The 17,103-nt window shown below is 45.2% G+C and overlaps 1 protein-coding gene across 1 annotated transcript; it reads left to right on the top strand.

Annotated features, from left to right (window-relative positions):
• The first annotated feature begins 263 nt into the window (after positions 1–263).
• On the top strand, positions 264–16,764 carry THBS1 (thrombospondin 1). The gene is made up of 22 exons (XM_058666086.1): positions 264–455; positions 973–1,074; positions 1,299–1,858; positions 2,650–2,725; positions 3,011–3,204; positions 3,338–3,460; positions 4,481–4,574; positions 6,137–6,310; positions 6,767–6,943; positions 7,288–7,461; positions 7,636–7,763; positions 7,872–8,024; positions 8,451–8,669; positions 9,119–9,226; positions 9,803–9,962; positions 10,108–10,226; positions 11,939–12,173; positions 12,361–12,588; positions 12,748–13,019; positions 13,909–14,006; positions 14,130–14,269; positions 14,724–16,764. Exons 2-22 carry the CDS (start codon positions 1,008–1,010, stop codon positions 14,729–14,731), a joined length of 3,507 nt encoding a protein of 1,168 aa, XP_058522069.1. The 5' UTR covers positions 264–455; positions 973–1,007; the 3' UTR covers positions 14,732–16,764.
• Positions 16,765–17,103: the final 339 nt, after the last annotated feature.

The raw sequence follows: 17,103 nt of genomic DNA, 5'->3' as shown, positions 1-17,103 counted from the left end.
AGTCCTGAGCCTGCGTGTGCCAAGGCTTTCTGGGCGGGCACCTATTTTTCTGAGAAGTTCCAGCGCCCCTGTGCCCAGTCCTCCCTCCCCCTCGGCTTTCTAACTGGAAAGTTGCTCACCGGGTGGCGGGGGGCCGAGAGAGCGACCCAGACACCCCCGCCAACCCCCCTCGCCCGCGCTTCCTGCCCGGTCGCAGCCCATTGGCCAGAGGAATCCCCAGGAATGTGAGCGCCCCTTTAAAAGCTCGCGCAGCCACGGTTCGCCAGCCACTGCACCCGAGCCGGCAGGCAAGTTCGGGTTTCCAACAAGGGGTCCCTCAGCAGCCCAAGTCTCCGACTGCCTCCGGCCACGCTGCCCAGGGCGCACCACCTGGCCCTGCGCCTCTCCAGCACCCTTGTCTGCTGCTGCGTCTTCGCTACCGCTCCCGGCCGCTGAGCCGCTCCGTGTCCACACAGGTAAGTGCCCCGGGGTGGCCAGTCCGCCGACCCCACACTGCGCTGGCCGCCACCATTCGCGAATTCCCAGGCTCTCCTGAGCTGCCCTCTTTAGCGGCCTTCATCCTGTCCTGCTTTGCTGCTTAAGTGGAGGGCTCTTCTTTTTTTTTTCACCTTGAGATTTACAAACCACCTCATTGGAGCACCCCAAGATTTCCTGTTTTCCATCTAAACCTCCATTGCAGTCCTCTGGGGAGGAGGCTACTTTGCGGAGCCCTCCCTGCTGGCCCTAACAGACATCCCGTGGCCCTGCTGTTCCCTCTCACCTTCCTGAGAAACCCCCACCACCCCCAGGTGGGTGGCCCCTGTGCCCTCTGACTTTGGTTTTCCCTCTGGGGGGAAAAATCCCATTGGTCCTCATTCTAGTAAATGTCGAGACCGGAGGGGGATGCCAGAGGCGCCCTCCCCACCCCTCAGCTTTGGCTCCACCTTCCCCTCCCCTGCTTAGTGGTCCCTAACCCTGGGCTCTTACTCCCAGCTGCAGGCTCCCGGCTGGGCACAGACAGCTCCACCATGGGGCTGGCCTGGGGACTCGGTGTCCTGTTCCTGTTGCAAGCATGTGGCACCAACCGCATTCCAGGTGAGTCTGTGGGACAGCTTGTGGGCAGCAGGAGGGAGGGAAGTGCTGGCTGCCATGATGGAGCCCTCAGCACTGACTGCCCCCCACCCACCCTGGATGGGGGTCTCTCTCCATCTCTTTCAATGGCTGCCTGGCCCTGTGGTCCCATCCCCGCTCCCCGCAGGGCTAAGCCCCCCACCTGCAGCCCCAGCCTAGAAAACTCTATGGCCTTTCCTCTCCCACAGAATCCGGGGGAGACAATAGTGTGTTCGACATCTTTGAACTCACCGGGGCCGCCCGCAGGGGCTCTGGGCGCCGCCTAGTCAAGGGCCCCGACCCGTCCAGCCCTGCTTTCCGCATTGAAGATGCCAACCTGATCCCCCCGGTGCCTGATGACAAGTTCCAGGATCTAGTGGATGCGGTGCGGGCAGACAAAGGTTTCCTCTTCCTGGCCTCCCTGAGGCAGCTGAAGAAGACCCGCGGCACGCTGCTGGCCTTGGAACGCAAAGACAACTCGGGCCAGATCTTCAGCGTGGTCTCCAACGGCAAGGCGGGCACCCTGGACCTGAGCCTGACCGTGCAGGGGAAGCAGCACGTGGTGTCGGTGGAAGATGCTCTTCTGGCGACCGGCCACTGGAAGAGCATCACCCTGTTTGTGCAGGAAGACAGGGCCCAGCTGTACATCGACTGCGAGAAGATGGAGAACGCTGAGCTGGATGTCCGCATCCAGAGCATCTTCACCAGGGACCTGGCCAACGTCGCCCGACTTCGCGTTGCAAAGGGAGGCGTCAATGACAACTTCCAGGTGAGGCTTCCTCCTTGCAAACCAGCTGACCTGGCTTGGGAAAGCTGCAGGGAACACTGGAAGACCCAGGCGACAGCTCCTGTTTTTCAAAGCATCCGATTTCCTGGAGGGCTAGGGGACCTGCACACTGCTGTCCCCCACCACTACCAGCCAGGCCTGGGGCCTGAGAATTTGCATTTTTAATGAGTGCCAGGTGATGCTGAGGCTAGAGCAGTGGTCTGGGGAGCCACACTGTGAAAACTGCTCAGGGAAACAGATGATGTTCCTTTAATAGTCTAGTCAAGCCATAGGCACTTTTTAAGCTTTTGAGAAAAATTGATTTGAATGGGAAGCTCTCAAGAACACCTTATTTTCAATGTGTGTTACCAGTACTAACACAGCTTGACAAGAGCGCTTGCGTGGGTAGAACCGGGATCCCTTTGCTCTTGGATTCCTCCCGGGGACGAGCCGGTCGTGTTACTGGCTGCTGCAGTTCCCTCCTTGCCCTAGCGCCTACATTTTTGTAACTGTGGCTTTGAACGCCCACATTTAATTCTTTGACATTGGAGAATGTCCTTGCATCCTCCGGGTTTTGTATCCAATGCCATTTCCTGTGTAATCAAATCAGCTGAATTCTTTCAAACACTGAAGACTTGGCAGAGACACAAGCAAAATTTTGAAGGTGTCTGGAAGTTTATGTTGGGGTGTTATTTTGATAGGGTGATCTTAAAAGCAAGACCCTTGGAAGCTTTTTAAATGACCTACTTTGGGATTAGAGCTCCACACGAGTAATGTGTGACCTCTGCCCACAGGGGGCGCTGCAGAACGTGAGGTTTGTCTTTGGAACCACTCCAGAAGACATTCTGAGGAACAAAGGCTGCTCCAGCAGTGAGTATCCCTCTCTGTTTAGGGCAGTTGGGGGAAATTCAGATGGGGGTGGGATTTCCACCAAAAGCCACCTGAGCAGTGTAAGCACTACTGATCGTGAACACATTTTCCCCAGGGAACAAAGAGGTGACCTGCCTCCAAAAGTCTTCCACACACAAGCATCTCTTCCACCTGCACCCTTCCTTCCAAATGTAGTAAATGCCTTCTAAAACTGAGACCTGGAAGGGCTCGATAGTCAGATCCTCCGTTTGAAGTTATTGCTTTGTTCATCTTGTCTCCTGGCAGACAGCGGTGTCCTTCTCCCCTTTGATAACAATGTGGTGAATGGGTCCAGCCCTGCCATCCGCACTGACTACGTTGGTCACAAGACAAAGGATGCCATCTGTGGCATCTCCTGTGAAGAGCTGTCCAACATATTTCTGGAACTCCGGGGTCTGCGCACCATCGTGACCACGCTGCAGGACAGCATCCGCAAAGTGGTCAGTGGCCTGTGGCCTCCACAGCTCCCTGCCCAGCTGCCTGCACGCACCGAGGCCTGGGATACCTTGATCAGGGGAGCCCCCAGGGACCGAGCAGAGGTTCACACACTAACCATCTCCCTCCTCCTCTCAGACTGAAGAGAACAAAGAGTTGGCCAACGAGCTCAGGAAGCCTCCTCTGTGCTATCACAATGGAGTCCAGTACAGGAACAACGAGGAATGGACAGTCGACAGCTGCACGGAGTGTCGCTGCCAGGTGAGGGCTCTAACATGCTAAGAGAAAACAGGGCTGGATGCCAGGTGTTTGAAGCTACTGGCTCTGGGGAAAATACTCAGTTGACCACACGGGTTCTTGCCATTTTCCCAAGCTTGGTGCCACAGTGCCTTTTTGTTTTGTTTTGTTTTTTACTTTCAGAGGCAATGATGGCATCTATAAATTCTTTCTTGAACTTTCAGAAGGTTTTAGTTCAAGTCTTAATTATACACCAGGCTAGAAGCATTTCAGAAAACAAATCTTGAAGACAGCTGAATAACTTACCTACTTTAGTTCAAAGGCTAAGTGTTGAATATCAGGTGATTAAAACCTAGTTGGAACAATCCTCCTTTTTTTTCCAGCCCTGGTTTGTATTCAGCTGTGGCACAGTGGTTCTTTTACTACCATACAGGTTGTTGTGGAGATCCCTTAGCCCGTATTGTTTAGGATGTCCCTGGACTCTTAGCTCAGATTGCACTGCCTGCTGCTGCTTTGCCCACACTCCTGGCAGACGAGTTCAGAGATTTTCCTGGCACAGGAAGCAAAGTTAGGTTTTAATGCAAATCACAGGTTACTGAATTTGGAAGCCAACTTCATTAAATTTCCATTCTTTTCCAATATGATTAATCCAGATCTACAAATGCTAAAAAAAAAAGCTTACAGAATCTAATTTTCCCCCACTAAAAAGAAAATTTAACACCTTCAAAAGTTCTGGCTGAGTTTCGTGAGCTCAATTTCAGACACGAGTTTGACGGGTGCTACGTACTGGTTCCCTTATAGAAGTTCCTCATGCTGGAACTTCTGTCTTTGAATAGCAATTTAAAAAGGCCCTCCAAGGAATTAAATGACAAGTAGCTAGCACCAGAAGTCTTTGCCTGTTAGGCATGGCTGCAGGTATAGCACATAATTTCACTAGGATGTTTGCATTCTACCATTTGGCTTCTAATGAAAATGGTAGAATATGCTACCTTCTGTTGGCCGTACACAAAGTAACCCTCTTCTCATTACTTTCTTGCTTTATAGAACTCAGTTACTATCTGCAAAAAGGTCTCCTGCCCCATCATGCCCTGCTCCAATGCCACAGTTCCTGATGGAGAATGCTGCCCACGCTGTTGGCGTAAGTTCCCCAAGTAGCAGCACCATTCTTCCAGGCCAGTTCTAATACACCCTGGACAGCTGAGCACCATGCTGGCCCCCACCCTCATCACTTCCTCTACCTTCCAGGCTTTGATTCTGCTTCTTGCTGCAGCAGCTGGGTAACGGAGAGCTTGTCTGCCAAGTGCAGCCAAAAGCTTCTTTTATAGCTAAATATTATGGTATAGGCAGTAAGAATCTTGGTATGGCTATTAATTCTGATTTCACACCTCAAGGAAAGGAGATAAATATGCAGCTGCAATATCTCTAAGTTGGCTGCTTTTAGCACTTTTTTTTCTTACAGGTAAAGAGTTAAGAAAAATGTGCTTACCACAGGCTTATGGGATGAGCATTAGATTGAACTGGGCCTGGAAGTGTGTATATCGACAGGAGTACAAGAATAGGATCTGTTTGAGTGATAAGGCCCTGTGTGTTCCCTGGCATCCTCTCCTTGGTTTTGGATTGCCAGTGTACTTTGATCGCTTTGCTGGGACAATGTTTAATATACTGGGTATAGATCATCCAAGTGAGTCATCCCAACTAAGATAAGGAAGAAGACAGTAAAGTAGCACTTGGCCTACACACACACACACACATACACACACACCGGCCATGACTCAGAATAAACAACACTGGCACTTTGCTGGGTGTTAGCAGAGTTCTGAACTGGAATCAGGGACTGCTAGGAAAGTTTCCAGCTGAGGAAAAAAGAAAGCAAACTGTTTTCTCTAATATAACTAGATGTGATTGTAGTCATGGTGCTTGGGCAGATGGTGAACAAACATATTCTCTCACACATATATGTGCAGAAAATACCCCACATACTAGGTTAAGAAGAACACCAAACTGGCTAACCCGGTGACCGAGTTGGAGCCTGAGCTGACAGCAGCTCAGCTACCTTCAGGCTCATCTGTCAAGCACGTGGTCAGTGGTTTCCCTGATGGTCAGGAGTAACTAAAGTGCCAGATGCCTGAAACTCTAGCATTCTTGGAAGCCTGGAACTGGAAATGCCTGTCTAGATAGCGTAAGTCAATTATAGGAAAATCACGGGGAATGAGAGAGGAGAAGAGGAACCAACAAGTAGGCTGGCAGAAGACTCAGCTGTGTCGACCCAGGCGGCACATCCTAAAATCCTAACACGCCAGTGCTACATCCCCAGCAGCCTGGAATAACCCCTTGTCAGCCAGCCTAATCAGCACCTTGTAACCTTTAATTCTATGTTCCCCGGATCCCATGTAGAACACACTGACCATAGTTATAATATTAAATTATACCCTTGACATTTCTGAAACCATTACCATGGAAAAAGGAATTAACTTTATGAGGTCATAGACAAGTTTATGAACTACAAGCTTGACAGTGATAAAAGGGACACATACCAAAACAGCAGTTGTGTACCTTAACAGATTTTTATCTGTTGTCCCTCAGTAAAGCTTGGATAAGAGAAATGCACTGCTTTGCACGCTAGCAGAGGGCTGTGAGCAGAGCGGGCTAAGGAATAGTCTACATCCATCACCAGACACTAACCAGCATGTTTCCCCACAGCCAGCGACTCGGCAGATGATGGCTGGTCTCCATGGTCTGAGTGGACCTCTTGCTCTGTGACATGTGGCAATGGAATTCAGCAGCGTGGCCGCTCCTGCGACAGCCTCAACAACCGATGTGAGGGCTCCTCAGTGCAGACCCGGACCTGCCACATCCAGGAGTGTGACAAGCGATGTAAGCATCTGTACTTGGGGAGGATAAATCTGTCCTCACCACTCACAGCAGCTCCACAGCAAGGACCTTTGAAGCACAGGTCCTAGAAGCTCTGGGTTTGAACCCCTTCTCCCACTTGCCTGTGCACTTTTGAGTAGGACTTATTCTTTCTCTTTCCTTATCTGTAATTTGGGGAGAGTAATCATTCTCGATAAGGTTATTTGTGAGCATGTTATTTCTATGATGCCTATAAAACAATCAGCACAGAACTTTGTTCATGGTAAGCACAAACGCACAAAGACAGCTACATATTATCTGCACTCTGGTAGAAAACGTTCGATGCTAGCATTAACAGACACATGGTCAAGCGCCATTTTCTGCCACACACAGGATGTGGCTGCCACTGGAAATACTTGTGTATGAGCCAAAGGTTACCCAGCCGATACCATCTGTGTGACCATCAGCTTTGTACTTCAGTTAAACAGGATGGCGGCTGGAGCCACTGGTCCCCCTGGTCCTCCTGTTCTGTGACATGCGGAGATGGTGTGATCACAAGGATCCGGCTCTGCAACTCTCCCAGCCCCCAGCTGAACGGGAAACCATGTGAAGGCGAAGCTCGGGAGACCAAAGCCTGCCGGAAAGATGCCTGCCCCAGTAAGTGGGCACTCAGCTGCAGGGTGGGGGCCAGGATGGCGACAGCTCTGCCCAGCTGGGTGCTTGGTGTCTGCAGCCTGCAGTTCAGTGGGTCACCAAGGGGCAAGGTTACCTGCTAGATGAACAAACAGAAGGAAATACCTGCAGGCTCAGCAGCTTGTTTTAATGAAAAACAGAAACCAAGCCCTGTCAAGCTCACCCTCCCCCAGACATTGTTTCCATATGTAGGGGGAGGGGAGGAAGGGAGGCAGAGGCTTCTTGAATAGGTTCAGGAATGTCTCCCAGGACTGGTGAAGGATTTGAAAATGGACCTTAATTTTTGCATGGGATTCGTTTTCTTCCAGTCAACGGAGGCTGGGGCCCCTGGTCCCCATGGGACATCTGTTCTGTCACCTGCGGAGGAGGGGTGCAGAAACGAAGCCGGCTCTGCAACAACCCTGCACCCCAGTTTGGAGGCAAGGACTGCGTCGGTGATGTGACAGAAAACCAGATCTGCAACAAGCAGGACTGTCCAATTGGTGAGTCACACAGTCCAAGACAAAACTCCCCCAGAGCTTCCTAGTTTGCTGACTATCACAGTCAGTGTTCATGTGGCTTGCAGTCAAGGACACCCTCCTCGCCTAACTTAACACTGTGCTTGAGAAAGAGCATTCCAGACCAACTGTTAACCTGTCTCTTTCACCTTGTCTCAGATGGATGCCTGTCCAATCCCTGTTTTGCGGGTGTTAAGTGTACAAGCTACCCTGATGGCAGCTGGAAGTGTGGCACCTGTCCCCCTGGGTACAGTGGAAATGGCATCCAGTGCAAAGATGTTGATGAGGTGAGGACCAGAGGGCTCAGGTTCGGAGATCTAGGACAGCATGGACATGTCCAGCCATGTCCTCACTGCAGTGTTTTCCAAACAATAAGCAAAATTTCTCCTCCACAGTGCAAAGAAGTACCTGATGCCTGCTTCAACCACAACGGGGAACACAGGTGCAGAAACACAGACCCCGGCTATAACTGCCTGCCCTGCCCTCCACGCTACACTGGCACACAGCCTTTCGGCCGGGGTGTTGAACATGCCATGGCTAACAAACAGGTATGATTGGCTAGACTCATACTCCAGAGCAGAGAAGAGCTGATCTTGACCTAAACACCCAGGAGAGTGAAGAGCTGTAATCTCATAGCCTTCCCCGAAGGGAAGGGGTAAATGAAGCCCGAGTAGAAAATCCATGATAAACCCCGCAGGGGTAAAAAGGTCCATCTTAAAATGCTGCTCTGCAGTATGAACTCAAATGCCAAGGTGATAAGCAATTTCAAGAAACATAAATAAGTGTAAAGCAAAGTTTGCATGTAGCCTGGCCATCCTTGGGGGCAGAATGGGAAACTGACCGTGTTCCTCCAACTGCAGCCTCTGTCCATTTAGCAATGATAGGACACCAACAGGGATCTGGATTTTTCTTGTTTCTGTGGTGTGTGGGAACTCTGGGTGGCTCTGTGTTGACAAAAGGATGTGTACCTCCAGGTATGCAAGCCCCGCAACCCCTGCACAGATGGGACCCACGATTGCAACAAGAATGCCAAGTGCAACTACCTGGGCCACTACAGTGACCCCATGTACCTGTGTGAGTGCAAGCCTGGCTATGCTGGCAACGGCATCATCTGTGGGGAGGACACAGACCTCGACGGCTGGCCAAACGAGGACCTGGTGTGCATCGCAAATGCAACTTACCACTGCAAAAAGGTAGAGCCATCTTCCTGTGTGTGCCTGTTACCTTCAGCAAACAGATTTTTAAATACTTAAACCTCGTAAATGAAACTGAAAGATGAAATCTCCAGGAAAGAGGACATTAATATTAATGTCATTAATATTAAATTATTTGGTGCCAAGAACATGGACAGAACAGGTTCTTTGGACAGTTGTGGTATATGCTGATTCCTTTGTCCAAGAGAATGCTGACTGCTCTGCCAGATAAACAGAGAACATGCATGTTCACAGCATGTGTAAAGTATGAACAATTAGACATAGTCTCTGTGCAACCCCCAAGAAAACATCTCGTCTTCATAGCAGAGTGACAGTCCATGCTTTTTTTTTTTTTTGATCTGGAAGTGTCCTAGTACCCCATGTATGATTTGTGAGCTGTGCAAAGGGAATGCAATCTGTAGCTGTAATGAATGTCTTCTCTTTCCTAGGATAACTGCCCCAATCTCCCCAACTCAGGGCAGGAAGACTATGACAAGGATGGAATCGGTGATGCCTGTGATGATGATGATGACAATGACAAAATCCCAGACGACAGGGTAAAAACAGAATGTGTGCCCTACCTTTTTTTCTCTTCAGTTTAGCTACAACCTGAAACATTTCAGGATTTAAAAATTACAGCGTTATAGCAAGAAACACAGCCAGTGGATATGTAGGATAATGACAGATTCTTCATGGCGGTTTAGTAGTTTGAGGAGACATACATATTGCCAGGAGAATTTTTAAAGGAGTTTTGTTAACCATCACAACATTCCCCCCCATATGAGAGAGAAATTAGTTACCAATGACCCCTGGGCCCCTAGATTTACTTCACATGTCCTGCCTCAATCAGTAACATTTACTTGGGACATATAAGGAGCTGAGATGCTCAAATGACATTTTACTTGTACTGATTTGAAACCAACAGAAATATACTTTTAATTCATCATGTACCCTGGCTTTTAACTTTTATAGTGATCATGTTACACTGGATACTCAATCAGCATATGCCCTAGATAGGAAATAATCAATTGCAAGAGTTTTTGCAATTTTCTGCCTACCATGCATGTGGGCCGAAGCCTAAGCTGGTTCCACTGGAGGCATTCTAATGTGTTCCCTCTTTCTTCTTTCTGCAGGACAACTGTCCATTCCATTACAACCCAGCCCAGTATGACTATGATCGTGATGACGTGGGCGATCGCTGTGACAATTGCCCCTACAACCACAACCCAGATCAGGCAGACACAGACAGCAATGGGGAAGGAGACGCCTGTGCTGTGGACATTGACGGAGATGGTAAGGCCCTACCTGGCCCCACAGCCCATGCGCAATGGGAAACACACTCAGATTTCAATCCATTTCTCCTGTGTCCTGGACATGCTTAGGTAGTTTCATTCAAGACTGAAGATGTGAGCTCTGATGGGTCCCCTGTTCCTCACAGGTATCCTCAATGAGCGAGACAACTGTCAGTATGTCTACAACGTGGACCAGGAGGACACTGATATGGATGGGGTTGGAGACCAGTGTGATAACTGTCCCCTGGAACACAATCCCGATCAGGTAGGGTGATTACTTTAGGAGTCTGTCAGTCAAGTCTGTGAACTTCTCTCTAGGTCTTTACAAAATGAGTCAAATGGAGTTTAAAAACTCATCACCAATGCTTTCAGTATTCTCAAATGCAGTATGTTCATGGGAACAATTTGTCTGATGTGACCTTATCCAGAGCCCCCATGTGTCTTCAATGTGAAGATCCTATCAGACATGTTCTCCATGAACAAGTGCACTTGACTTGATGATCACTGTGCCTATCACCGTTAAGATAAATTAGGAAGAGCAAAGATTTGAGACTGAAAATTTTATCATCATATTAATCATGTCTAAGACTAAGAGTGTTTTAAATGTATTCTTTGGATACATTTTATAATTATGTTTTGCAAAAAAAAAAATCTTTAAGCAGTTGAACCTTTTTCATGGCTAATGATGTAATCTGGTCCTGTAAAATCATCAAACTAGAAGTATTCCCCAAACCTGAAAAACCATGTTTTTTTTGTCATTCTTTGTCCATATTAGGGATGCTGCAGAAAGACACTGCATGGAACAGGGCTCAGCTGAAAACATTTTTCTTTCTGTGTAATTTCCTACAATTATTATCTAGAGATAGAACTTAAGAAACAGCATTTTTTTTCTTAAATTGCATTGTTATGAGAGCTTGGAAAACAGCTTTCCTTTTCAGGGGTGGGAATATCTGGCCCATGGGCTATATAAGGCCCATGAAATCATTTGATCTGGTCCTGCCAAAGCAACCCAGGTGGGACTCAAAACTCAGTAAATCTGTAGCGGGTTAATTTTTAAGTTGGTAATTTTATATGGCTCATTAATGATGTTATAAATATCCAAATAGCCCTTGGCAGAAGAAAAGTTCTCCACCCTTGGTTAAATGGTAACAGTTTATAAGACTAAAGAAATGAGACTGTTAGAGTCTCCCCCCACTCCCTGATATTTACTTATATGAAGTTCTATCAAGCAGAAAGTGACAAGATAAAGAGTTTCAGAGTCACAATGGGAAGCATAACATCTGGAATGGGTGGCTGATCAAATAACATTAAAGACAATCTATCTTTGCTTCTGATTTTGCCATAAATTAAATCATCTCAGTGTCATTTAACCTCAATGGAGGAGTTTTTCCCCTCAGATTAGGATAAATTCTATGAGAAAATTTAAGAATCAGGCAAAAAATGTTAAAAGCAAAGATTATGTATACTGAAAAGAAAAATTCCAGTTAGCATAGAGTCCTAAGTACCCAGTGCATAGTGAACAGTGTTAGTAATCTGAGAAATACAGATTCAAAGAAATACAGAGTTTGACTTTGCCTGAGCCAATAAATAACAGTCCTTATGGATATTTACAAATAAATCAAATACCTTAAAAAAAGTTCACAATCATGTACATTACCTAGGTTGTACTCAGGAAGTACTGCCATGTTTCCATAATTTCATGACATAGAACAAGTTGACATGTTAACAATTTCATATTTGAACTTTCAATAGAAAATTATAAAATGTACTCAGGGAATTTATATTTTCAAAAAGTATTCTGAGTTTTTTCATATAAAAACAAGGAAACCCAAAAGACAGGAAAAAAAGAGAAAAAATACAGGAAACCCAATAGCCAAATCAGACATGGGACTTGTCCCTGCGGTGGGAACACTCATGTTCTCTTTGTCATGGCTAATCTATGTTCTGGCTCAGTCTCCATGTCTATGTCTTTCTCAGCTGGACTCTGACTCGGATCTCATTGGAGACACCTGTGACAACAATCAGGATATTGATGACGATGGCCACCAGAACAATCTGGACAACTGCCCCTATGTGCCCAATGCCAACCAGGCTGACCATGATAAAGATGGCAAGGGGGATGCCTGTGACCATGATGATGACAATGATGGCATCCCTGATGACAGGGACAACTGCAGGCTTGTGCCCAATCCTGACCAGAAGGACTCAGATGGTAAGTCAGTCAAGCCACCTTTTTTTAACAAGTAGCAGACACCACAGCTGTCTTATGGAAAAGAGAAAAAGCTGAAAGCACTTGGTGAGATGAAGGGACTAAATGTTAATTTTGACAAAACAATAAATTCTGGATACCCATAATGGCATTTCAGAATTTCACAAACCCTTGCCTTTTTTGACCATAGGTGATGGTCGAGGTGACGCTTGCAAAGATGATTTTGATCATGACACAATTCCAGACATCCTTGACATCTGCCCTGAGAATGTTGATATCAGTGAAACTGACTTCCGCAAATTCCAGATGATTCCTCTAGACCCCAAGGGTACATCCCAAAATGACCCAAATTGGGTTGTACGCCATCAGGGTAAAGAACTTGTCCAGACTGTCAACTGTGACCCTGGACTTGCTGTAGGTGAGTATGTTCCTGGATCATAAGGCCAATATTTAATATGTGGGAAAGAAACACAAAAACCACCATATGCACCTGTCTGTGGGTGCTGAAAGTGTCTGGGAACATGATGAAGAACCTCTAGGCTTCCAGTTGTAACCTGGCTCTGACCTCATCTTTCAGGTTTTGCTGAGTTTAATGCTGTGGACTTCAGTGGCACCTTCTTCATTAACACGGAAAGAGACGATGACTATGCTGGATTTGTGTTTGGCTATCAATCTAGCAGCCGCTTCTACGTGGTGATGTGGAAGCAACTCACTCAGTCCTACTGGGACACGAACCCTACCAGGGCTCAGGGATACTCAGGCCTGTCTGTGAAGGTTGTGAACTCTACCACAGGGCCTGGGGAGCACCTGCGGAATGCCCTGTGGCACACAGGAAACACTCCTGGCCAGGTAAGAAGCAATGCACCATAGAAGGAAGTGAGTCAGTGGGTATTCTATGAGCACTGTGGTTGCTTCGCTTTTCCCAATAGGAAATCTTAGATTTGATTTTGCCAGCATTGCTGGCTAAGCTGTGCTTTGTAAAACTTAATCTGATAGGGGAGCTCATTCTGTCCAAGAATTATGCTTAAAATGTGAAGATGGTGTGACCATCTTCAAAATAAAACACTTCCTTCCCATCTCTCTGCTTTACTATGTGCATTCAGTGGTATGCAGCAAATAAGAGAGCCCTTGGGGGGGGGGGGGGGGTTGGAAGAATCCTCCACTGCGGCCATCTAATCTGAGACAAGTTGGTACCTGGCAAGCACTGTTTGTTTTTTTGTTGTTGTTTTGTTTTGTTTTGTTTTTGATACTCTTAATTTTTTTGACTTTTTTTTTATTAATTATTTTGCATTATGTGACTGTTTCATAGGCTCTGGGAACCCCCCCACCCCTCCCCACGCCCCTCCCCCCTGGTGGAATCCTCCACCTTGGTGCAGTATTACAGTTCAAATTCAATCAAGATTCTTTCCTTGCAAACATATACCAAGCATAGAGTCCAGCTACTTATTGTCCAGATGGGTTGAACAGTTTCTTGGGGAGACCATTTCTGGTCCAAAGTTAGAGCTGGTAGAATATCATCCCAGTCAATTAAGAGTCCCAATATAACATTAACAGCAATTTGTAACATTATGGAATTGACATGGTTTTGCGTAACCAGTATGTTAAAAAAAACAAAAAAACAAGTTCTTAACCACAACCTATGATTTGCTCATTGACATCAAGCACTGTTTGTTAAAGAATGAAATGTGGACCTTGTCCTGATCCAACTGTGCTCCAATCTCTTTTCCTTTTCCTAAAGGTGCGTACCCTGTGGCATGACCCTCGTCACATTGGCTGGAAAGATTTCACTGCTTACAGATGGCGTCTCAGCCACAGGCCAAAGACAGGTTACATTAGGTAAGATTTGTATTGATTAAGCTGCACTTAGCTTATACTGATGGGCAAAACAACAAACAAACAAACAAAAAAACAAGAATATAAAAAAGTAGCAGTTACTGAGATTTCTGGTTTTTTCCACAGAGTGGTAATGTATGAAGGGAAGAAAATCATGGCTGACTCAGGACCCATTTATGACAAAACCTATGCTGGTGGCAGGCTAGGATTATTCGTCTTCTCCCAAGAAATGGTGTTCTTCTCCGACATGAAATATGAATGTAGAGGTAGGAGCAATATTATACCTCACATTTCTAATTTTGACTGATATATAGGGCGATAATTATGGGAAAGGCCAATTTAAACAGTATTTGAGAGAGAAAAATTTTTAAGGACATATTGGTAAAAAATTAAATAATGCCTGTGAGAACTATTGTTCTCAAGAACTATTTAAATTATGGTATAATTTTCAAGTCTGAATTAAAAAAAATTACTCCCTATGCATTTAATATTGAAGGCCTTAGAAAGCACAACTTTGGAAAGTTGTACTCTGTCACCCCTCTGGCATCAATATTGGTCAACAGAATGAGATAGTAATATATTTGAACAATCTTAAATTATGGCTTCTGTCAGTATAGAATAACAACTATTGCTAGCTGATTAGCTGACATTAAGATGACTGCGCTGTTAACTAGTTTTTCAGTGATGTACTTACATATATTCTTTTGTCTGTTTTAACAGATTCCTAATCATCAAGCTGTTGATTGAAAGACTGATGATAAACCAATGCTGGTGTTGCACCTTCTGGAACCACGGGCTTGAGAAAACCCCCAGGATCACTTCTCTTTGCCTTCCTTTTTTCTCTGCTTGCATCCATGCGGATTCCTACAATGCAGGACCTGCCTCAAGGAAACGTGCTTTTCAAAAACAGACTCAGCCTTCGGCCTCCAATGAATGAGAGGACACCTTCCAAGAATAGAAACAATGGCTTATGGTGTGCTTTTGCCAAAAAGCAAATGCATCTACTCATTTCAGCTAGAAAGGTGCCTGCCCTGCTCTGCTCTGGTTAGAGCAGGGTGCTATTGTGAGGCCATCTGTGAGCAGGTCAGAGAAGGGAGGAATCACTAGAATTAGCAAACAAAAATATGCCTGACATACTCCCTCAGGAACTTGGGGTGGGGAGCAGGAGCCCGGAGCACTAAGGGGGAGGACCATAACCTAAGAGATAATTGAATGAAGAAAAATGGGGGAACTGTTACACAATTGGTACTAAATCATTTTCAGGGGATCGAAAGACTTTTGCTGGATCTCATGATGCTGACTGGTGTTGGCTGATGAACCCATGTGAATAGGCACTTAAAGAGAAGCAGGGGAGGAAGGGAAGGACTGGCTTCTGGACGCCCTCCCTGATCCCCAGCTGTTACATATCAGAGTTAGAAAGTCAAAATCAAACCAGTGTCAGGCAGTGCTGGCTACCATCTGCCGATCACATTGAACTTGGCTAGTTTTCTTCCAGAGATAGCTTGTGCAGATGTAGCAGGAAACTAGGAAAACCTACCATCTCAGTGAACACCAGCTGCCCTGCAATGGAGGGGTAGCGGGTTTCTATTTTATGGTTAGAAAGGCACAAAATTATCAACCTAATTAAAACATTCCTGTTCTCTCTTGCTTCCTAAATTAGCATGGAGTTCTCCAGTTCTCTCTTTTGGATGGTAGAATTCTTTCTTTTCTTAAAAACAAACACTTTACAATGTAAAATATTTATTTTTGACTTGTTACAGAGGATTCATGGAACAGGAAGAAGTGTCAGGACTGTCCATATCATCTTTGCTAGGAGTCTTCACGACTGTAAGATTGTAAATACAGATTATTTATTAACTCTGTTCTACCTGGAATTAGATTTCATATAAAAGGTGTTTGAGAGGTTACTGAAATTTATCAGCAAGTGGCTTACAAGAATGGCACAAGGGACATTAGCTGTAAGCAGCTGCCCATGGTGCTTAGAGGGACACATCTAAGACTCTGTCTTCTTTGTTCTTTGTAGAGTGGAATCCATTGTGTCCTTTTGCAAGTGTTTTAGATTGCAAAAAAAGCCATGAGCTCTTTAATACTGTTTTATCCCATTCCTTATGCCTATTTCCAGGGAGAAAAAACACATATACACTATTTTCATCACTTTTTCCAAAAGAGAAAAAAATTACAAACGTGAAACTTATATACAAATATTACCTCATTTGTTGTGTGACTGAGTAAAGAATTTTTGGATCAAGCAAAGTTTAAGTGTCTAACAACTTAAAGCTACTGTAGTACCTAAAAAGTCAATGTTTGTACATAGTATAAAATTTCTTTGCAAAAAGTATTCCCAGTAAGGAAATTGTGTTAAAATATTGAATACAGTTTCTGAAAGTTGTGTTTTTTTTCTATCATCTTGTATACCATTGCTTTGTTTTTATAAATTATTTTCTCATTGCCATTGGAATAAGTAGATATCTGATTGTGTAGATATGCTATTTAAATAATTTATCAGGAAATACTGCCTGTAGAGTTAGTATTTCTATTTTTATATAATGTTTGCACACTGAATTGAAAAATTGTTGGTTTTTCTTTTTTATTATTTGTTTTTTGCTTTATATTCCCCTCCCAATTTTTACTATTTGCCAATACATTTTCTAGAAATTGGCTTTTTATACACATTTTTATCCATTTTACATTGTGAAACAGTGTAAGTTGTATATTACTGTTTCTTACATACAAAGAAAACAATAAATCATACAGAAATTTATATTTATACTTACTGTATCCATGTTTATTTCTTCCTTGGCTTTATGGAATATGAGGACATATCATTCTTAAACCAAGACTGGGTTCACAACATGAAATTATAGTAAATAACAGTGGCATTCATGGTTCCTATACAATTTAGAAAGACTGAGTTGCCAAAGCTGAGGCTTAGAACATTTGTTTGCTGGGTTTGTGGAATAAAAACAAAACAGCAAGTCAGCCTGCCATGTTATAAAGCCCAAAAAGGTATTAACTTGTTATTAATGTCATGAGATGTCATTTACTGAATCATTTCCAAAGTCCATTTCATTTCTAAGAGTGAAGGCAAGGGGAAAATGGC

This window comes from Ochotona princeps, chromosome 6 (assembly GCF_030435755.1).
Source record: "Ochotona princeps isolate mOchPri1 chromosome 6, mOchPri1.hap1, whole genome shotgun sequence".
In the NCBI taxonomy this organism is placed as follows: Eukaryota; Metazoa; Chordata; class Mammalia; order Lagomorpha; family Ochotonidae; genus Ochotona; species Ochotona princeps.
The sequence above is the reverse complement of the archived record's forward strand: the minus strand, read 5'-3'. Positions and strand labels throughout refer to the sequence as shown.

Coding starts and splice junctions, on each gene's coding strand:
- THBS1 (XM_058666086.1), top strand. CDS start 1,008: ATGGGGCTGGCCTGGGGACTCGGTGTCCTGTTCCTGTTGCAAGCATGT. Junction 3,205..3,337: donor AGGACAGCATCCGCAAAGTG/GTCAGTGGCCTG, acceptor TCCTCCTCTCAG/ACTGAAGAGAACAAAGAGTT. Junction 7,462..7,635: donor CAAGCAGGACTGTCCAATTG/GTGAGTCACACA, acceptor ACCTTGTCTCAG/ATGGATGCCTGTCCAATCCC.